The 23,252-nt window shown below is 44.8% G+C and overlaps 1 protein-coding gene across 1 annotated transcript in view; it reads left to right on the plus strand.

The window, feature by feature from the left end:
- The window catches only part of ptprt (protein tyrosine phosphatase receptor type T), a 1,444,026-nt gene that overhangs the window by 1,415,800 nt on the left and 4,974 nt on the right, over positions 1 to 23,252 (plus strand). Inside the window, exons 27-32 of the mRNA XM_041204432.1 lie at positions 377 to 526; positions 4,096 to 4,269; positions 5,276 to 5,407; positions 6,096 to 6,221; positions 20,135 to 20,298; positions 21,274 to 21,409. Of these exons, the coding sequence (XP_041060366.1) occupies positions 377 to 526; positions 4,096 to 4,269; positions 5,276 to 5,407; positions 6,096 to 6,221; positions 20,135 to 20,298; positions 21,274 to 21,409 (882 nt within the window). The remainder of the gene's footprint in view (positions 1 to 376; positions 527 to 4,095; positions 4,270 to 5,275; positions 5,408 to 6,095; positions 6,222 to 20,134; positions 20,299 to 21,273; positions 21,410 to 23,252) is intronic.

Raw genomic sequence — 23,252 nt, forward strand, 5'->3', positions numbered from 1 at the left:
AAGCAGAGATTTCCTCCAATTAAATATTGGGAAGCCATTGTGTTCTTCGCCACTGAAAACAGGCCAAGTCTAATTTCTATGTGAACAAGTTTGACTGCAAAATCCTCTCTTCACATTTTGAGTGAGGTATAATCCTGTTTAAAATAGAGAGGAATCCACATTTTGAGTGAGGTATAATCCTGTTTAAAATAGAGGGGAATTTCAGATATACATGAAAAGCATTTGTACATTAATATCCCACAGCAAAACTAGAAAATCTGAAAATGTAACTATTGGTACAATGTTTCAGGGCTACAGAGAAACTGGCAATGTAAAAATCTGGATGAAATTATGACCAAATAACTAACATTATATTTAATTTGCTTTCGTTCTGTAGGAGCAGTATGTCTTTGTTCATGATGCAATTTTGGAGGCATGCTTATGTGGAAACACAACAATACCAGTCTGTGAATTCAGAGCGATGTTTTATAACATCAGCAAAGTGGACCCACAAACCAACTCCAGCCAGATTAAAGATGAGTTTCAGGTGACCAAGATCTAATAAACATGAATGCAAGAAGAAAAGAAACTAATGAAATATATGAATTTAAATATGCGTGTGTGGTACAAATGGAGAATCAGTCTCATAAATAAAATGGTAGAGAGCCTGTATGAAAATATCCTGATAGATGATAGCTAACTTGACTTTTGGAGTGTTTCTTGACTGAGCAATATCATAGACTAATTTGATAGGGTGGCATTCAGAATTGTGAGGAAAGCCAGATAGTGTTGGTTATATTGAGATAATACATTATGAAGCTAATTCATGGATGCAGATTGCTAACTGGCTAAAGTTGAACAGTTGTAACAGGAGCTAATATACAACAGAAGAGGTATTGAGTGGGATGTCCATGTCAGATTTCCTCTTGTTCCTGGATGCAAGGACATTTGAAAACAGTCAAAGGGTGTGAGTGATTCTCTGTGTCCAAACAGTGTGCACTGGCAAGAAGCAAAACAAATAGAATGCTTAGTTATCCATTGAGTTTGTGTTAAATCTGTAGAGTGCTATGTACATAACCTAGTCGCTAAAATTTATGGTAGCCATTCATGCCCCAGAGGCAACACAGGGCAGAACAGTGGAGCTAAACCCAATGTTAGAGGGAAGTGCTATTAGGAATGATCTGGAGCTCTTCAGTTACTGAAGAGGCACCATAGAGAGGACCTTGTAGAAGTATATAAGATCCTTAACTAAATAGAGGACATAAATCTAATCCAATACTTTCATATATGCCTGGGAAGCAAGACAAATGGGACTGGTTCATGGTTGTGAACAGCAAATTTAGGACAAACATTTCTCTACACAGAGGTTGATCAGCAACTGGAATGAATTACCGAGAAAATGATTGAGACCAGGGCACTAGAGTCACGTAAGAAAAAGTAGAGTTGATAATTTGGAAGGATGAATTTGAATAGGTGAGGATACTTTTCATGTAAACCAACGTGTGATCTTCTGAAGTAGAAACAAAATCTTATTTCATGGGAAGATATTGAATATTCTATTTAGTACACACAGTATTTTTATGTTTTAAAAATTAATACCTGTGAATTTTTCCTTTATGTTTGATTGGCGAATAGCAGATGATCATGCTGTGCCATTGAAATGTGGTGGCAAACCATAGTTATAAGTCTACAAGAATGAAATAAAACATTGGGAAAATGGTGGTCTTGGATTCTGAAAAACTGGTCTGAGTGTCTCTTAATTGCTGTAGGAATTTAAATGAATATGTGGAGCATGGGCAATTCTCCTTTCCAGTAAAGTATATGTATGTACACTGAAAGAGGGGAAGTGATGTGGTTAAAAAAACACATTATCTTTAGAACTGTACATCCACGTGGGAGATGAAACTTTCTAGCCGCTGTGGGCTGGATTGTCATACCCAAACATGAGTGGGCTGGGGCTGGGTCACAGGATTAGAAGTTTAAAAGTCTTAAACCCAAGTCCAACCCACCTACGTCCAGGTTTAATGGAAGCGAGACAAGGGGCTGGCAGCACCCACACTCCCATTATGCAAATTGGCAACTTAAATATTTTAATGAGGTTGGCAGACTCTGATTTAACCTGTTTCACAGGTTTAACTGTTGCTTGCCGGGTTTCTGAGACCTCAGGAAACCCAACAGTTGAATTCAGGCAAGGACAGTTTCAGGAAAAGGTAAATGCCTTTGTAGCACAGCTTGTGAGTCAGGAGGAGCAGAACTGCTTTCCCCCAGGCCCTGCAAGCTTCCACTACAGCCACTCCATCCCCTCCAATTAGACCACCAGACACAATAAAAGGCCTCTGGGATCAGGGATCGACTTCCCCCTTCCCTCCACCCCAGGATCAGACTTTGTGTTGCCTCAGGTTCGAGGATAAGACTGCACCACAGAATTGGACATACTACAGGATTGTGGATTGGAGACATTGGGGTAAGACATCACAACTGTGATTGGGGATCAGACCACACCAAGCTCCCCCCCCACCCCTTCTCACAACCTTCCCAGCGCCTCAACTCCAACTGGTCTTGCAGCCTGCTCCTGAATCCTCCCTGAGTGACTGAAGCCAAACCTGTCAATCAGTCTAACCTTCGGCTGAGCAACTTTTCAGGGATGAAAGACAGATGTTGGGAAACCCAGACTTCCAGGTTTCCCATCCAAACACCACCCCCCCAAACCAATGTGTTAATGTTGTAATCCTATTACAATGGAGTGCATGCTCTAGTTGTAAGTAAGAGCAGCTGTTACTGGTTGGGGAAAGGTTAGGGCGTTATTCTTAAGTATATATAGGAACCAATGTGGGGAGAGGGAAAGGGAGTCTGTGGGCAGGATTTTTCAATCAGTGTGTGGGAGCGGGTCCGACACGCCAATGCTTAATATGATGCGCAATGACATTGGGCTTGCGTTCCGATGTCATTGTGCTGTCTTGCAATGTTTCGTTCAGCAGGTGCACGCTGGAGTTGGCTGCGCGCCCGCCAATATTTAAACGGCCTATTAAGGCCATTCAGGAAGTAATTAATGTAATTGTTAACTCTGCCCATCCACCCTTAAGGTTGGTAGGCAGGCGAAAAGGCCAAGTGGCCTTCACGTTTTTTAGGAAACCTCATCCACGGGCGGGATGAGGTTTCCTAAAGTTTTTATTAAATAAATGAAACATTTTTCCTACATGTAAAATCATGTCCCATTTCATGTGACACAGTCACATGAGGGGACATGTTAAAAAAAATTTTAATCCATTTATTCATTAATTACAATAGTGATTCAACCTCCCTGAGGCAGCTCCATGCCTCAGGGAGATTGAAGCGCTCTTTCGTGCGCATGCGTGAAAGAGTGCTGGCCCCGACTCTCTCTCCTCCCCGCACCCACGCAGGTAGCGCTGAGCGCTACCGCTCGTGCCTTACGCTGGAGGCCCGCCCGCGTAAAATGGCAGCGCAGAGCCAATCACGGGCAGCAATCGGCTCCGCGACCACCCCGCCAAGCCTGCCTGCCAACTGAAAAATTCTGGCCTGTAGCTCTGTTCTCTGGGTTTTGTGAATAAATCTATGTTAAGGAAAGACTGGCTCCAGATTCCTCCTTTACGCAGTGAATGAGCAGCGGATTGTAACACAGTGTCCCCTCTAATTTGCAAAGCCGTGCAGCCTCACAGCAACCCCAAAGTTCCCATGCAGGCTGAGCACACATTGCCCCCTTTGAATTATGTGTATGGCTGCACAAAAGAATTTAAAGGCTCTGCACTTTTGAATAGGCTGCGCATACAAAAAAAAGAAATATTGCTCTCTCTCACCACCCTCTTTAACCTGCCCCTTTTAATATTCAAGTCAATGTGTCGGTAACAACAAAACTGAAATTTGTTTTCCGTGAAGTTTTTAAACTTCATTTTTTACAAATACTCAACCAAGGGATATCTTCCTGAACATTTCCAATGCTACCACATATAGGAGCCGGAGGAATCCTTAGTCCCTTGAAGTATTGTCTTTTCGAGAGTAGGAGAGGAAATTGGAAGAAAGATGTCAGTCTAATTTATGTAAATGAAGAAAGAAAAATGACAATTACTCAGCTTCCTCCTTTGTTACTTTTATTTCTAGACATTAAATATTGTAACTCCTCGTGTACGAGCTGAGGATTGCAGTGTTGGTTTATTGCCACGCAATCACGACAAGAACCGTAATATGGACGTACTCCCACCAGACAGATGTCTCCCATTCCTTATTTCTGTAGATGGTGAAACAAACAACTACATAAATGCTGCACTCATGGATGTAAGCAAAAAAAAAATTCTTTCATTAGTTGTGTCAGACATTGTCCTTTGACTTTTTGATTCACACAGTGTAGCTGTACGAATAGGAATGGACATTGAATGCTGGTTATATGAAAACAAATATTTCCACATTAACCTTAATAAAATATAGTATAAAATTGTATTCTGAGCTGAAGAAAGCAATTATAAAACAGTGGCAAGGCTTTCCCCTTTTCAGTAAACCTGCAGCCAGTAATACTATTATGCAATAGTAACAGCAAAGAGGTTTGTCATCCAGCTTTCTCATATCTCTCATTTATTTGATCTTAGTAAACAAAAAAATGATTTGTGTACTTCCCTTATGACTGGCATCAGGTCGAACCCCTGTGAAACCCACCAGATCCCTTTTGACCCCAGCAAGACCCAATGTTTATCCCTCATCTACAAATGTATGTCCCCGAGTATAGACCTACCCAATATTTTGTCTCCAATCTTCCTTATTCCTAGTCTGTAAGGTTATCTGTTTTTCCTTTTAAGTTGTTTTCCCTGCAGTCCTCCATTAGCTCAGAGGTTTCTTGTTACCTCCTCAATCCCTTCTTCATATCAAAAGCTTGCTCCAGTCACCACTTAATCCTGTCCACTCTTCGAGTAATAAATTTTGTCCTGCATTCATCAGTGTCCTTCAGGTCATACATCCTGACTGATCAAGTTTAGCCAACACCTCTCATCTTGGTGGGCACCACCTTTTGAAGTTCTTCATCTATCAATGTTCTTGGTCTTATAATTTCCTCTTGACTTCAGATGGATCTCCTATGTATATCTCCATCACTAAGGCTATACATACATACATATAGAGTTTAAAAGTGTAATTCTTTAGACCAAGGAGAGAAATGGTCATTTCTAGCCTTAACTCTACATTATTTTTGAAGTAAAATTTATGTTAATATTGTCTTTTGTGTTGTAGAAATAAACACAAAATTGCATGTGACATAGTCAACTATGAATGTTGCTTTTTATCACTTTCTCAGAGCCACAAGCAGCCTGCCGCATTTATTGTCACACAGCACCCTTTACCAAATACTGTGACAGATTTCTGGAGACTAGTGTTCGATTACCATTGCTCGGCAATAGTAATGTTGAATGAACTTGATGCTGCACAGGTAGGCAAAATGAACAAGATATGCCAAATCTATTCATTCTGGTCCCACTATTTTCCTCTGTAATGTGGAAAAGTTACAAGTATGCAGTGTTATTTCGGGATGGGTGAGGTGTTTGCGAACTCTTAGTGCACTGAGTCTGTCTGATGTTATGTAGTTAGCTTAATTTACATACTGGGGGCAGGCTCTTGGCCCATGTTGGGACTAATATTAGGTAGCAAGTTGCATATAAGCCACCATTAAAGAGGTAGTGTGTGAATTTAAAGAGATTTGGCCACCTAAAGGTAAGCGGCCGGATAGGGGAATAAAAATGTTAGTAGATTTTTACAAAAAATTGCTTCTCATCTTTATGATAGATTTCAGTGGAAAATCTCTGGAAAAATATTGGATGAAAGTAGTTCAGATTAATGTGTTAAATTTTCATCCCACCAACATAGAAACTAGTGATTTCTAGGCTTTGCCTTCCATCTGTTATAATTATTTGCACAAAAACAATTTTGTCCAGACAGCAGCGTGAGTGAAGACATGTTCAGAGTAAGAAGTCGCATCAGTGAATTGACTATTTAAAAAGTGGTTATTTTTGAACCCACAAATAATTCCATATTCACAGTGACACTAATAAAACTCAACGTAAAGCCTTTGAGCCTTAGATTTAGTGTGAAGTCCATAACTGCTTGTGTCTTTTAATCAGCTCTGCATTCAATACTGGCCAGAGAAAAGTCTGTGTTGCTATGGTCCTATCCAAGTGGAATTCATCTCAGCAGACTTTGAGGAGGACATCATTGTTCGGGTTTTTCGCATCTACAATATGGCACGAGTAAGACTGAAATCTCAAGAGCCGTTACGTATGTTCATTGTGGACATTCTTGTAGTTGAAACTGTACTGACTCAGAAATTAAAATCATGCAGGAAACATTTAAATTTGTTGAAAGAGCGGTGCTCCAAAGAAACCCTTCTGTGAACTCATGTTATCAGGATTTTAGAAAATAAATTTGTTCTCTTTCCTCACAATTCCAAGAGGACTGTATAAGTACTTTAACCCTTAATTATTGTTGCTATTAAAAGCTAGTTAGTTATTAGGCAGCATTTGACTGAGTGTGGCATCAAGGAGCCCTAGCAAAACTAAAGTCAGTGGGGATCAGGGGAAGGCTCTCCATTGGTTGGAGTCATACCCAGTACAAAGGAAGACGGTTGTGGTTGTTGGAGGTCAATCATCTCAGTCCCAGGACATCACTGCAGGAGTTCCTCAGAGTAGTATCCTAGGCCCAACCATCCTCAGCTGCTTCATCAATGATCTTCCCTCCATCATAAATTCAGAAGTGGGGATATTCACTGATGATTACACAAAGTTCAGCACCATTCGTGACTCCCCAGATACTGAAGCTGTTCATGTCCGAATGCAGCAAGACCTGGGCAATTTTCAGGCTTGGGCTGACAAGTGGCAAGTAACATTTGTGCCACACAAGTGCTAGGCAATGACTATCTTCAACAAGAGAGAATCTAACCATCCCCTCTTGACATTCAATGACATTACCATCGCTGAATCGCCTGCTATCAATATCCTGTGAGATATCATTGACCAGAAACTGAACTGGACCAGCCATATTAATACTGTGGCTACAAGAGCAGGTCAGAGACTGGGAATTCTGTGGGGAGTAACTCCCCTGGTAACTCACCAAAACCTGTCCACCATCTACAAGGCATAAGTCAGGAGTGTGACGGAATCCTCTCCACTTGCCTGGATGAGTGCAGCTCCAACAACACTCAAGAAGCTTGACATCATCCAGGACAAAGCAGCCTGTTTGATTGGCATCCGATCCACAAACACTCACTTCCTCCACCACTAACACACAGTGGCAGCAGTGTGTACTATCTACAAGATGCACTAAGGAGCTCACCAAGGCTCCTTAGACAGCCACCACCTAGAAGGACAAGGACAAGGACAGCAGATGCATGGCATCACCACCACCTACACATTCCCCTGCAAGTCACTCACCATCCTGACTTGGAAATTTATTGCCGTTCCTTCTCTGTCACTGGGTCAAAATCCCGGAATGCCCTTCTAACAGCATTATGGGTGTACCTACACCACATGGACTGCAGCGGTTCAGGAAGGCAGATCATCGCCACCTTCTCAAGGACAATTAAGGATGGAAAATAAAGGCTTGTCTAGCCAGCAACACCCACATCCCACGAACGAATAAATACAAAAAAACAATTTTGTATCGCTCCATTCCCATTGTGAAGCATTACTCAACAAGGGCAGAGGTCAGGAACTTGATGCAGAAGATGTTCTTAATTATTCATTGAAATGAGACCAGAACAAAAATTACCCTTTATTCTAAAATGAATGTAAAACTGTAACAGCATTCCTCAAGATAAGGCCCATAACGATGAGATTCTTATATCTTCAGAAAATCGGAACACCTGTTAGCATTAAAAACTTAATTATGAATGATATTTAAATTCTATTATGTTAATAGTGGCTGACCTCCCAGTACTGCCATTATCTCTGCAGCATTCCAAAGATAGGCGATAAATCATTCCTTTTTAACAGTCGTCCTTGGCTCCTAGCAATTCACTTAGTGTATGACATTCTGTTATAGATTTTGTTTGGCAGTGTATCCTTCAAATCATTTCTGAAAAACTGGCAAAGAGCATCTCACACGGGAATCATCCCAGAATTGCAGTAAGTGTGGTAGCAGGTGTGAAAAACAACATCTTACCCACCGGCAGCAATGGTGGATTTTTGTGCCATTTCGTCCCTTTCCTGCCTCATAAATTATGCTGTCATGGGAAACATGCCATTTTGTTGGCCACGCTGTTAACTCACCACTTCCTCACTCCAGGTGCCACATTTAAACTGCAGCTGCATACACAGTTCTCAATGTTTGCAACCCAGGACTGCTCCAGTGAAGACATGGCCCCATAAGCCAAGAAGAATGCAGGCCCCGATTCAGTGACGCAGCCCTGGAACACCCTTTGGATGCTGTGGAAGCCCACCATGATGTCCTCTACCCCTCTCTGGCTGAAGGAAGCCCATCGGTCCCACCACTCTGGCTTGGGAAGCGGTGGCAGAGGTGGTCAATGCCAATGCTGCACACGAGGTCGGCCATCCAGTGCAGGAAGAGGATGAATGATCTCATATGTGTCACCAGGGTAATCAACTATTTCATCACTCTAAACTCACACACTCACAAGCACATCACACATTCACTGGCATCTCACTCACTGCCAGTTCAAAGGACAACATCACCACTCTCTCTCTCTCACATGCACCCTCACATCTCCACCTGGCCTCATCTCCTCTGGAGATCCCGTCCATGGCTCCACTCAGCACGCACACAAGCCTGGCAGCCTTCTCATTTGGCCTGACGTGCGCCTTGCTCACACTCTCTTCATCTGTCTTAATGCAGGACAAGATCATGCCCAATCAATAGGTGAGGTATGAGACCAGGGGTGGAGTGCCAGCCATCAAGGTCCTCACTCCACTTGCAAGCCGTACATTGGAGCTGGCCAGAGAGGACATGGATTATTCCTGCGGTGACAGTAAGGTCTCTAGCAAGCATCCACGTGAGAATTCTGCACCAGATCATCCCTCTGACAATGCTATTCTGAGTCCACTGTTCTGTGTGTAACGCTGCTGCCAAGCACTAATAATTTGCACTTTCCTACACACATCTGCCACGTCTCCCTCAGGCAACCTTGACCACGACTCCACCGAGGGCACCTCAGATGGGGACCCTGAGGGCAGCATGGTCGAAGGCCTTTCACAGCGCTCACTCCCACCCTCCATCAGCGCAGCGTCACACACCTCGGTGGGACCTAGATTTAGAGTGACCTCAGGATCACAATCTGGTGAGCACAGCAGGCATAGGCAGGGACGTCCGAGGTCACCGGCACTCAGAGGACCACTGGAGGCAAGGAACCTGCTGAGTCCGAGTCAGATGATGAGCTTCTGCACTCAGTGCTCACTCAGTTGTTGGAGCTGCAAAGACAATCATGGGAACATCAGGAAGGGATGTCTAGTGTACTCCTCAGATTGCAAGAAACGATGGAGGAGTACATCTGCCATAAGTCTTAGGTATTCACGCTGTAATGCCGATGCACTGAGGTCAACACTGATTGGCCGCCATGGAGACCTTGGTCCAGGATGTCGGTCCTGCACTGCTGCACGGGCTGAACTCCATCGCTGACACCATAGTTGCCCTCCAACAGTGTCAACGCAAGAGTGGTGTGGGGCAGCTCGATCTCACTCCAGCTTCCCCTTCTCCTCAAAGAGTTAGCCATCAAGCACCCATAGGCTGGAGGACCAGCATTTCAACATCCCGGTGCCTTCCACCCAGGTGACTCTGGGAATATCCAACCAATCCAAATCCGCTCTTCCTGTGACCCCATGATCTCCAGCTCCACAGGCTCAAAGCAGGCTGGGGCCCTCCAAGTCTCAACCCTCCAGAGGGTCATCACAGACAGGACGTAGCAGTCAGCTGGCTGCCTCCACCTCCACCTTGGGGGAACACCAAGATGTAGCAGCAGGGTTAGGAAGGTTAAGAAGATGTAGTTGCACCACTTGGGCACAGGTTTTAATCACTTGTTCACTATTGTAAATAAGCTCCCAAGAATGTCTCCTTGTCTATGACTCCTTGTTATGATGAGCAGTATTCATGTCATTCAGATGTGAAACCTTGGTTCCTGTACAAGATAATGGCAAGTGTCTCAATCCAGGGTCTCTTCCCTGTGCAGTGTGTAACCTTCAGATCAAAGTGATGTTCTGGCTTCACACTCACTGGACACATCAGTGGTGCCTGCACCTCGATGGTGCTTGTCATTACTGCCAGAATATCATGGGCAGGCATCACAGGGTTCCATCATTCTCTCTGTGTGCTCCCAGCACCTTCTGAGGTGCAGTCGGCCCCCATCTCTTCAGCCTGTGTCCGATGACAGTGTGGTCCTGAAGGGGTCAGGTGATGAAGACTGCCAAATGCTCAGGTGCAATTAAAATTTCACGGCTGTGTCTCCATTATATAACATTGATCACAGAGCACAAGGGAGCTGCCATCAGCTACACAAGAGTCAGATGTTCACAGAGGCTATGTGAAGATCTATGGAGTGTCCTCACTGGATGTCGTCATCACCCTCCTGGAATCTTGTGACTATTAGGGCCTCCGCTGCGTCTCCATGACATGAGCCTGAGCACTGAGGGTAGGTACGCTGCCATCAGCCACACAGGAGTCAAACGTTCACAGATGCAAGGTGAGGATGTCAGGACTGTCCTCACTGCATCTCGTCATCATCCTCTATGAATCTTGCAGCTATGAGGGCCTCCTGAGCTTGCCTGCCTCATGTGGCCAGGCAGTGCAATGGCCTCTTTGCTGGCATCCACACATTCAAGGACCTCATCTCTCTCACCCTCTTCAACGTCCTCATCATCGGATGAGACATGCAGCTCTTCCATTTCCCCTTCAGCTAGATCCTGCCCCCTGGATGCTCCCTGGGAATCATGCAGGATGCGTTTGTGGTGATTTCAGACTAGCTAAACATTCAGCGAGTGGAAACCCTTGTAGTTGACGTACTGGACTGCTTGTTGCAATGGAGATCTCAGTGCCATAGGATTGCAGTCGATGGTACCCTGTATGGAAAACCAGAGATAGCCACAAATCCCAGCGCTCTTACTTCCTGGCTTTCCTGGTCCCAGTCAAAATGCACAAAGTTCTGTGCCTTTGCAAAGATGGCCACCGTGGTCTCCTGGATGTACCTGTGGGTGGAGGCTTGCGTGATCATCTGTGGAGCACTGGAAGGAGCCACTGGTGTAAAAATTGAACGCTGCAATCACCTTCGCAGACATTGGCAGTGGATGATCTCTATGTCTCCATTGCGCCAAACCCTGCAGCAGATGCCTTTGTGACTGATCAGCTCCCTAGACATGCGCAGTCTTCGTTGACACTGGTTCTCAGTCATCTGCAGGAATGACAAGCGTCGTCTATAGACCCAGGCTCGAATGAGGCGCCTACGGGCAACGGCTCTCTGTGGATCTTCAGCTGCGTACGCAGTAGGCCCTGCCACACCTTCATCTTGAGGGTGGTGCGCCTCTAATTGGTGAGCCAGACACCTCCATCGCACTCTTCTCCTTCTTCTCTGCTCCCCATAAGCCATGAAGCATACTGATAGATCACCAGACTCCATGATCCTGAGGTTCTCCTCCTGCTGGGTCAAAGAGAGAGTTGGGTGGGTTAGCATATGTCTCCTAAGGACATCTCTTGGCTAAATCTCCAGCTCTGGCTGCATCTCAAGGTCCCTTCACGAATGTTGAAGAGTTCTGGCCACCAGTTAAATGGCCAGTGTTCATGGCAGTCTGAAACCCCAACCACTTCCGCTCCACCCCACTTGACTGATTGGTGACAGCTTCAGCCACTGGGCTGCATGCTGTGCCCTCAGCTCAGGTGCAGACATCAATCAAATGGCCAACTGAGCCAATTAAAAGGGCGATGCACCGCAATTTTGAGGCCCTTGCATTTTTATAGTCAGCTCACAGGAAACCGGGCAGGCGGGGTCACACATATAACACTTTCTACACCTAGGGCAGGATATAAGGCTCAGGAGGAATAGAGGAATGAGGACGGAGGAGTACACGTGTTATTTGATATCTGGGCCATCCTGTTTCATCGGTGAGCCATCTTGCTCGTTTCTTATGTAAGTTAGGAGGTTTAAATCCTTATACAGGCTTTTACAGAGTGGCCACATCGTCATTAAGATAAAACCTCTGCAAAGCAGAAGGTGAAATATGGGCATTGGCATTTCAGGTGGAGGCACTTCCTCAGGTGAAAAGGAGAGGGCAAAAAGGGAGAGGAGGGCAGCTGGCCAGAGACATTGTCACAGAATCTTCCCGCAAGACCAACCTGAAGGGGTTGAAGGCCAGCAAGGCTTGCAAAGGATAAGGGGCAAGAGGTGGTATCAATACCCTGCTGGAAGTTATATCCAGATATCTTGAGATGGGCGAGGTGCAGTGCAGAAGAAGGACCTGCCCCTCAAGGGAGACAGTAACCTCAATCTGTGAGATGATAGGGCCTGAGATCACATCCAGATGTGTAGGTGAGCACCCAATGGCAGTGGCACTGAAAGCGAATGTCATGCTCAATTTTTATGCCTCAGGTTCCTTCCAGGGTCCTGTTGGTGATCTGTGCAGTGTGTCACAATCTGCAGCACACAACTGCATAAAGCTTGTGACGGACGGTCTCTTCAGACATTTCAAAACAGATGAGGAAAGCTAGATAGAGCATGCAAGAGGATTTTGCAGCTATTGCAGGCTCCCCAAAGATCCAGGGAGCTATTGATTTTTTATTATTCATTCATGGGATATGGCTGTTGCTGGCCAAGCTAGCATATATTACCCATCCCTAATTGCCCTTGAGAAGACGGTGGTGAGCTGTCTTCTTGAACTGCTGCATACGTGTGTCATCAAGGCACCTGCTGAGGAGCTTTGTGAAATGGGAGGGCTTCCATTTGTTCAATGTCCAGCTAGTGTGTGATCACCAGCAGCAGGTCCCTCAGGTTTGTGCAAGGTATCCTGGGAGTACTCATGACTTGTATATTCTCCGTCGCTCCCATGTTCCAAGGCTGTTCATCTCCCCTGCACGCTTGGATAGCTGATTGGTGGGGGATGAAGGATATCCTCTGAAAATGTGGATGATGACACCAATCAGACACCCAAGAAGGCCTGTGGAGGAGAGGTACAACAAGCCATTCCCTCCATGAGGGCAATAAGCCTCCTGAAAATGAGGTTCCATTGCCTGGACCAGCCTCTTCAATATCCTCCAGAATGCGTGTCACTCATTGTGCAGCACACAGCACACAATCACAATCTGGCTCTTTCTCGGGGACATCAATTGGAGGCTGAAGATTGCAGTGTGCTTCCACTATGTGTCATGGAAGATTCCAGCACAGGCTGTGAGGAAGAGCCCGCTGAGCCACAGGGTCATGATACAATGAGGCAGCTTTTGGGAGCCATGAAGACCAGGGAGGCTTTGATTCAAAGAAGCTTCCAGTAGACCTCAATCATTGGAAAGATGCAGCTACATTATTGCTTGGAACTCATGAGGCCTCCTGACAGCCTCTTCCTCCTGCGTCTCCTCATGAAATAAACTGCTGTTTAGTTTTAAGTTGAAGGCCTCCTTTCTTACTGGCACAGAAAGCACAAGAAGGACATGTCACATGAGGTTACATTTTAAAACAGTAATATGTGCCAGCAAAATAAAACATGAGACAAGTAACAATGATAAAGATCTCACCCATGATAACCCTTGTGTGTTTACAGTGATTTCATGAAATGCTTGTGCTTTGCCTTGATGCTTCCCTGTTGCTGGTAGCTGCATTGGAGGCGGGCTGCTGACTCTGATGCCCCTTTGAGTTTGATGACTTTGGCAGCCATCTTCTGGTTGCCGGTGCCTGTGAGGGCCCCGATTGAACAGGAAAGTCCTACATAATGGCAAGACACACCTCAGTTTCCTCAGATGCTACGATCACTGGCAGCGGGGTGGAGGAGTTGCTTCCATCATCAGGAGCACCCTGAGACGAGCCTCCAGATGCTTGGATCTGCAGGTCATCCGCCAACATTGCTTGTACTTCCTTGCTCAGATGGTTGAGCAGCTAGCAGAGTCATAAGTTGCTTCATCTATCTCTGACGTTGGTAATGCCCTGTGGAGGTCACTGCCAGTGTGTGGGCTCAAAGGTCTAAATACAACCCAGAAAACATTGATTGAGCTCCTGGAGCTGGCGGTCCATGAGAGTCACCAATCTCTCTATGGCAGATGCTGTGCGTTCAGAGCTAAGGGTCAATACAGTGCTCATACTTTGCATGGACTCCTCCATTACACAGGCCATGGCATACAAACCCTCAGGAATCTCTGCCAGATCTCCACATACATTCCGCTGGACCTCCAGCCTTTCCTACCTAATGGATGACTCCAGGGGCTCATCATCTACCTGGGGCTCAGTATTGTCCTGGTCTCCATTACTCCTCCGATTGTCAGAGGCCTGAGAGCTTTCTGGTTAATAGCTCTTCAGGTAAATGTGACATGTCTTCCCCAGTGGGTTCAACCATTCATGCTGGAGTGCTCAAACCCACCAAAGTGCCGGTCCGAGGAGGTGCAAGGTGCAGAGAGAGTATGTGACGCTATTGCACCTGATGGCTCCTCCTTCTCTGATGTTAATGATGAGGGCCTTCAGGATCATTAGCTGGTCTTGAAGATGACCCTCTGATGGTGGAAAAACAAGTGTAAGTATCCATCTGTATTTCAAATTCAGAGTAGGTGAATTCAGCTGAGTTTTGCAATTGGGCATAATCAAAGATTTCCTTAAGCAAGAACAAAAAAGATAAGTGGATGCCACCTGGCAGTCTTTCACCCATTGCCCTCCATTTCTGAGATGATTCCCCTACCAATCTAATGTGTGTGTACTTCACTCTTACCATCCTCTGTAACCCATCTCCATGATCAGTGGATCGCGCTCTGCACTCACGCACAAAGTCCAAAATGTCCTCCTCCTTTGGAGTCGGCAATGCAAGATTTGGCACTCCCTCACCAATATGGCTTCATTCTAGGGCATTGTGCTTCCTCTTCTCCTGCGAAAACAAGAGTGTGTTCATGAGTCCACCCTTGATATTCCAAAAGATTACTTCCTCCTCCCCAGGATCACTGGTTTAACTACCCAGCAAATTGCAGGACTTTCCCCCTCACAGACAAGCCTGCTAGACCCAGGCAGCCTTCTAGGGCACAGGAAGATGCGCTGACTTTACCTCAAGGCTTTACAGCCCCAAGCCCCACCAAGTGCAAGCCCACACATGAACATTGTTTCAAGGTGATAAGGGGCTTTATTATTCTTACTTGCAGAGCAGAGAATATCATTCACCCTCTTCCGGCACTGCACCCAGGTCCTTTGTACAACCCCACCCCCACCCCCCCCGGCTTCCTCGGCCCAAGTCTTCTTGGTTAGATGTGGAGGCCTCCTCTTGCCGTCACGTGGCAGCACTATCTCCCAGTAACCTTTCATTGCCTGGATAAATGCCCTTCTTCTCTCAGAGGGTAGTGAATCTGTGGAATTCTTTACCTCAGAGGGCGGTAGAGGCTGGGTTGTTAAGTATATTCAAGGCTGAGGCAGACATTTTTAATCAGTAAGGGAATCAAGGGAAAGTGGAGTTGAGGATTATCAGATCAGCCATGATCGCACTGAATGGCAGTGCAGATGCGATGGGCTGAATGGTCTACTTCTGCTACTACGTTTTATGGTCTTATTGGAAAAGCGAGAGGTGCTTGGCTATGGGCATTTCCAAGCCTTCTTCTATGGTTTGCAACTCTAGATGACATTGCACTATTCCTTAGCCATGTTCCTCGTGTCTTTCAATCCTGAAGGAAAAATTTAAATTCCAAGGTTCACAGCACTCTTCCAAAATTTCACAGCACAAACTTCACTTCATTATTTTGTGCTTTTAAACCCCTTGCCCACTAGCTGATTCAATTGAGGCACCCACCCTATTCCCACCTGCACCCACTGCACCACCCCCCCCACCAGCACGGGCCCTCCAGAGAGCGAGTTCCCTTCTGGCTGGTTGTTAATTGGCCAGCCAATGTGTGATTGCTGTTGGCTGCCAGTCTCTGGTAGGGGTAGAGTTCACATCTGCTTCTGGGCCCACTGATCGTGCACACACACCAAGGAAAAAATTCAAGCCTCAGTTACAAATTGTCATGATCCCCATCGAGACCAATAATTATTTTAAAAGATGTATTTCCTAGCAGCCGACGGGAAGAATCACAAGACAAGATTTCGTGTATTTAGACTTTTACTGTAACCAACAAACTAAAATCAAATCAACTAAACTTTACTTAACCAACAACTAATACACCAAATGACAGAAAGTATACTTCCCCAATAACTAATTGAAACAACTGAAATACTTTGTCACACTCCCAGCAGACATGTAGCCTTGACAATTAGTTCCCAAACACCTCTTGGCTTTTCAGCAGATTCCTTTCATCCTGCCATGCCACACCAAGTCTTCCAGTATCCTTTGAATGTCGTTCCACTCAGTCTTCTGAGTATCCCCGAACGACTTCGGAAGGCACACACTTGCGATTTATTTTTCCTTAAATCTCCACAAGTCCTGTCCCTTTGAATAGCGAACCAGTTCCCACCAGCATCCTCCTTGCTGGCTAATACAAAAAATAAACTTTTCCTGGGCCTTTCACAGCAGCAACCTTTTCTACCCCCTTCTCTGGGGATCTCAGTCTGTGTGTCTTTGTGTAGAAAAAAAAACAGATGTCCCTCTCTTGTGTCAAGGTGTGAAAACTTGTTGCTTGATTTTCTGTAGGTTCTGGTCACAAATCACATGGGCCTGTCTCCAAAGAGAATTAGTGTGATCACACCTTCCCTGTTAAGAACATTCTGTTTTAAAAGGAAATAGTTTGAAACATGAAAAACAAAAATAAAGATACCTGGAAAAACTCAGCAGGTCTGGCAGCATCTGCGGAGAGGGACACAGTCAATGTTTCAAGTCTGTATGACTCTTCAACAGAACTAAGTAAAAATAGAAAAGAGGTGAAATATAAGCTGGTTTAAGGTTGGGGGGTGGGGGTACAGGTAGAGCTGGATAGAGGGCCAATGATAGGTGGAGATAGCCAAAAGATGTCATAGACAAAAGGGCAAAGAGGTGTTGAAGGTGGTGATATTATCTAAGGAATGTGCTAATTAAGGGTAGAAAGCAGGACAAGCAGGGTACAGATAGCCCTAGTGGGGTGGGGTGGGGTGAAGGGAAGGGATCGAAATAGGCTAAAAGGTAGAGATAAAACAATGGATGGAAATACATTTAAAAATAATGGAAATAGGTGGAAAAAGAAAAATCTATATAAATTATTGGAAAAAAAGGGGGAATCGGAAAGGGGATGGGGATGGAGGAGAGAGTTCATAATCTAAAATTGTTGAACTCAATATTCAGTCCAGAAGTCTGTAAAGTGCCTAGTCGGAAGATGAGGTGCTGTTCCTCCAGTTTACATTGAGCTTCACTGGAACAATGCAGCAGGCCAAGGACGGACATGTGGGCATGAGAGCAGGGTGGAGTGTTGAAATGGCAAGCGACAGGCAGGTCTGGGTCATGCTTGCATTGGAGAGACCAAAAGCAGACTGGGTGACCGCTTTGCAGAACACCTTTGGTCTGTCTGCAAGCATGACCCAGACCTCCCTGTCACTTGCCATTTCAACACTCCACCTTGCTCTAATGCCCACATGTCCGCCCTTGGCCCGCTACATTGTTCCAGTGAAGCTCCAAGCAAACTGGAGGAACAGCACCTCATCTTCCGATTAGGCACTTTACAGCCTTCTGGACTGAATATTGAGTTCAACAATTTTAGATCATGAGCTGTCTCCTCCATCCCCACCCCCTTTCCAATCCCACTTTTTTTTCCAATAATTTATATAGATTTTTCTTTTCCTACCTATGTCCATTATTTTTAAATGTATTTCCATCCATTGTTTTATCTCTACCTTTTAGCCTATTTCAATCCCTTCCCTTCACCCCACCCCAACCCACTAGGGCTACCTGTACCTTACTTGTCCTGCTTTCTACCCTTAATTAGCACATTCCTTAGATAATATCACTACCTTCAACACCTCTTTGCCCTTTTGTCTATGACATCTTTTGGCTATTTCCACCTATCACGGGCCCTCTATCCAGCTCTACCTGTCCACGACCTCCACACACCCCCCCACCCCCAACAAAACCAGCTTATATTTCACTTCTTTTCTATTTTTACTTAGTTCTGTTGAACAGTCATATGGACTCGAAACGTTAACTGTGCTCCTCTCCACAGATGCTGCCAGACCTGCTGAGTTTTTCCAGGTATTTTCATTTTTGTTTTGGATTTCCAGCATCTGCAGTTTTTTGCTTTTATCTTATTTGAAACATAACTGTCTTATGAAATCTTGCATTTGTAACAAAGACTCCCAACAATTTTGGTTTTAATGCCCTCAGAATGACTTGGGTGTTTGCCACACTCTGGAGATGTATGCTGACAGTTTCACAGACCGCCACATGAAGGAGGTAGAAACTAAAATGAATGATGGGCCCCAAAGCCTCTAAAATGTATACAAAATTCTAGTAGGAATCAGCAGGAAACTGCAAATTAAAGTGGAAAGGGGCTGTAAGATTTGAAGATAGGTGCAGAACTCTGGAAGAAAGTGATTAATAGCCTAGATAGAGCAAGAAGTAGAGAACAAATTGACTCATTACAGGATATAAAACACAAGGTCTGCTGGATTATCTCCCAGCTATTTAAAATAAGATGACGTTAACTAGATAATTGCTGAATCTAGTGCTCATTCAGATAAACACTTAATGTGATTGTCAGAAAAACATTAAGGGCCCTTTGAGAGAAGTCTTGAAATGATATTTTCCACTGATTGTAATATAACCCTTCAGAATTGTTAACTCCTTAGGGGTGAAATTGGCCTAGTCCAGTAGCGCAAAATGAAACCTAGTGATTTGATAGCCTGTTATACCTTGCACCAGTTGTTATTTTCCATTGACTTGGGGCAACATTTCCCCCCGTCGGGTGTATGTGCGGGAATGGACGCGGGCTTCCAATTGCACCCCCAATCGGGGGCACGCCGCCATTTTACGTGGGCTGGCCAATTAGGGCCCGTTCCTTGTGCAGGAGGGGAGGGATTCCCTGAGCTGCGAGTGTGCTCTTTCGCGTATGCACGTGAAAGGGCGCACAGATCTCCCTGAGGCAAAGTGCTGCCTCAGGGAGATCAGTTCCAATTTAAAACTTTCAATAAAGGTGAATAAAACATTTCCCTGCCATGTCCCCTCATGTGACACTGTCACATGAGTTGGGGCATGTCCATAACTTTTATTTAAACATTTTTAAAAAATTTAAATACCCTCATGAAATCTCATCCCGCCCATGGATGAGGCTTCATGTTCTTTCTGAAGCCCGCCAGGGCTCCCGGCCTGTCCGCCAACCTTATAAGGTTGGATGGGCTGATCCATCAATCACGTTAATTGGTTTTCTGATGGCCTTAATAGGCAGTTGCCAGTTTGGCAGCGGCACAACCGATTTGGCTGCGCACTTGCCAAACTGAAAATCTAAATGATGCGGGGTGATGTCAGGACGCACACCCGACATATCCTTGCATCATTTTACGCGTCAGCTACCGGGCCCCGCTCCCGCTCGCCGCCCGGAAAAATCTACCCTTGGAAAATATTGCCAAGATTGGAGTTTCTAAATACATCATAGCAAATAATTTGATGCCTACCAACCTTACATCCTTTAAAAAAGTGTTTCAATCTTGATAATGAATTCTAGCATGATGACTGCATTCTGGCAAATAGCCTATGATGAGATTACTTGAAGCATTTAAAGGTGGCTCTTGAGTTTCCATGGATACCTTCTCTCTCCCCCTCACTGCAGCCAGGCCACATTATGTTAATAAACTCCCACATTGCACCTCTTCAGCAGCAGAACTCTTGGTAAACTTGTTAAAAATGTGCAACATATTTGCATCCCATCTGCATTCGGATGTGTTATGGTATCAGTAGCCTTAATGCCATTGTGGCTTTTAGCCTGTGATTGGATTATGTTGCATTTTCTATGAATTTCTATTGAAATGTTTGATAACTACAAAAAAGTCTTAGATTGCGAATAAATCCAAGTTCAATTTTTCCTTCTGCAATTTGTCTTCCAGCCTCAAGATGGGTACCGCATTGTGCAGCAGTTCCAGTTTATTGGTTGGCCATCATACAGGGACACGCCAGTGTCAAAACGCTCCTTCTTGAAACTGATCAGGCGCCTGGAGAAATGGCAAGAAGAGTATGATGGGGGTGATGGTCGTACTGTGGTACATTGCTTGTGAGTATTCAAACCATGCAGGTGTTATTATTTTTATTTAAATAAAAGATACCCTTCCATCGTTACTAACACATAGTAAATTCCGTTAATTGTTTGTTAACTTCTACCTCCTCTCAGCCTCACCTTTTTTGTACTTGACCCTCCTCTGCTTTCCCCTTCTCCCATCGCTGCCATGCCCTTCGTCCCTCCAATCCCTTCTCTCCCCCACCTGTTTCATCTCTCTTTCCACTTTCCTTCACATAGCTAACCATTACTCTAACCCTGCTTGACCTGAATGTTGCACTTAGTCTTCATTGGCCTGGGTAACACCAGGAGATCAACTAGTTATTGTTCATTTTTTCCCCCCCCCCCACCCCCAAGGGAAGGAGTTAGCACTTTTCAACTTCAGTATTATAAGTCTAGGTGATAGAACACTTAGCACATCCAAGGTGGAGTGTAAAGCTTTCCAGACACCATTAACTTCATTCCCCCCACAACACCATCACATCCATATAGCATAAATCCCCTACATCCCACACCAGCCGTCTTTACACTCTCCACATGAGATGGATATTTTGTACAGAATTTAAGTCATTTTGTGCATGGATTCTCGGTCACTCAGCATCGGGGTGAAGCTGCCCAATCACATTTTTTTTTTAGCCCAAGAGAGGGAAGAGCCTTTCATTTCTTCAATCTTACATGTTCTCATTTAAATTTGTAATCCAAAATTGGATTACAAAAAGGAACAACCTTATTAAGTTCCAAACTTATGCAACAGCATTCAACGGTTCGGCATTTGCTAACAAATTTCATCACCAGATATATTGCCAGATACAGATTGTTAAGGGAACATCCCTACTCAAATGGATATATAGCCACCACTTGCTGAATGACTAAAATGGTTTCAAATTACCATCCTATATTACAGGGCCCAGGGGTAATGTGCTAATTGACTTATCATCTGCTCACTGGAAACGCTTAACTTTTGTCTTTTAGCAATGGTGGTGGGCGAAGTGGAACACTTTGTGTAGTTCGCAGTATCTGTGAGATGATTCATCAACAGAATATAATAGATGTTTTTCACACAGTCAAAACTCTACGAAACAACAAATCCAACATGGTAGATACACTGGTAAGATTGAATACCTCTTTGTGTATTGGAATAAGGCATTAGGATTCTCTAAATGTTTTAGTCTGGAAACTGCTGTTTGTGTACCAGCTGATGGACGTTTAACTCTTTTCAATGATAGTCCCCTGTCTACTGTTTTAATTCTGGCATTAACCTAATTATTTTATTTGAGCAAAACTCACTGCTAAAAAATTAAAGTGGAAAATTGCCCTGCTATGTCCTGTCGCAAATAGCAGGACAAATGCACACCAGCCAATTAACAACACGTCAATCCGCTCTCAGTCATAAACAAATGCTGTTGACAGTGCTATTAAGTAGTGCTTACTCGCCTGCTCACTGGTACTCAATTTGGATTCTGCTAGGACCACTCGGTTCCAGACCTCATTACAGCCTTTGTCCGAACAATGGCAAAACAGCTAAATTCGAGACATGAGATAATGGTAACTACCCTTGATATCAAGGCAGCATTTAATGAGTGTGGAATCAAGGAGCCCTAGTAAAATTGAAGTCAGTGGTCATTAAGAGGAAAACTACAATAACTGGAGTCATGCCTAGTACAAAGCAAGACGGTTGTGCTTGCTGGAAGTCGGTCATCTCAGCCCCTGATGAATGTTTAACTGCTGCAGGAGTTCCTCAAGGTGGACCCATGTTCAAGACTCCATCAAAGACCCTCCCTCCATCATAAGGTCAGAATGTCAATGATCCAGAACTTGGAAGCATTGTGAACTATGAGGAGAATAATGATAAACTTCTTGAGGACATAGACAGGTTGGTGGAATGGACGGATAAGTGGCAGATGAAATTTAATACAGAGAAGTGTGAAGTGATTCGTTTTGGTAGGAAGATCGAGGAGAAGCAATCTAAAATATAGGATACAATTCTAAAGAGGGAGCAGGAGCAGAGGGACCTGGGGTATGTATGCACAAATCATCGAAGGTGGTAGGGCAGGTCAGGATGCTGGGCTTTATAAGTAGGGGCATTGAGTTCAAAAGCAAGGAAATTATGATACATCTGATAAATTGCTGGTTCAGCCTCAACTGGAGTATTGTGTCCAGTTCTGGGCACCACACTTTGGGAAGGATGTGAAGGCATTAGAGAGGGTTCAGAAAAGATTCACGAGAATGCTTTGAGCGTTGAGGAGCTTCATTTACGTAGATGGATTAGAGAAGCTGGGCTGTTCTCCTTGAAGAAGAGGAGGCTGAGAGGAGATTTGATAGAGGTATTCAAAATCATGAGTGGCCTGGACAGAGTAGATAAAGAGAAACTGTTCGCGTTGACAGAAGGATCGCGTACCAAAGGGCCTAGGTTTAAGGTGATTGCAGTGGTGTCATGAAGAAAAGCTTTTTTTGCACAGTGAGTGGTTAGGATCTGGATTGCATTGCCTGAGTGTGTGGTGGAGGCAGATTCAATCATGGCTTTCAAAAGAGAATTAGGTCAATATCTGAAGAGAAAAGAGTTGTAGGGCTACAGGGAAAAGGTGGGGGAGTGGGACTAGGTGGAGAGGCAGCACAAACACCATGGGCCAAGTGGCCTCCTTCTGTGTTGTAGGAGGAGTCTATGATTCTATAAGTGGGCACGTTGGTTCATGATTGTGCAGTGTTTGGTCCCATTCATGACTCCTCAGCTACTGAAGCAGTCTGTGCGTGCATGCAGCTAGTTCTGGACAGCATTAAAGCTTGCACTGGTAAGTGTCAGGAACATTCATGCCACATATGAAGTATCAGGCAATAACCACCTCCAACAAGAGAGAGACAACCACTTGCCATTGACATTTAATAGCATTAGTCCCCACCGTCAACACCGTGTATGCCACCATTGACCAGAAACATAATGGGACCAGCCATGT

The sequence above is a fragment of the Carcharodon carcharias genome, chromosome 14, assembly GCF_017639515.1.
Source record: "Carcharodon carcharias isolate sCarCar2 chromosome 14, sCarCar2.pri, whole genome shotgun sequence".
NCBI classification, from domain to species: Eukaryota; Metazoa; Chordata; class Chondrichthyes; order Lamniformes; family Lamnidae; genus Carcharodon; species Carcharodon carcharias.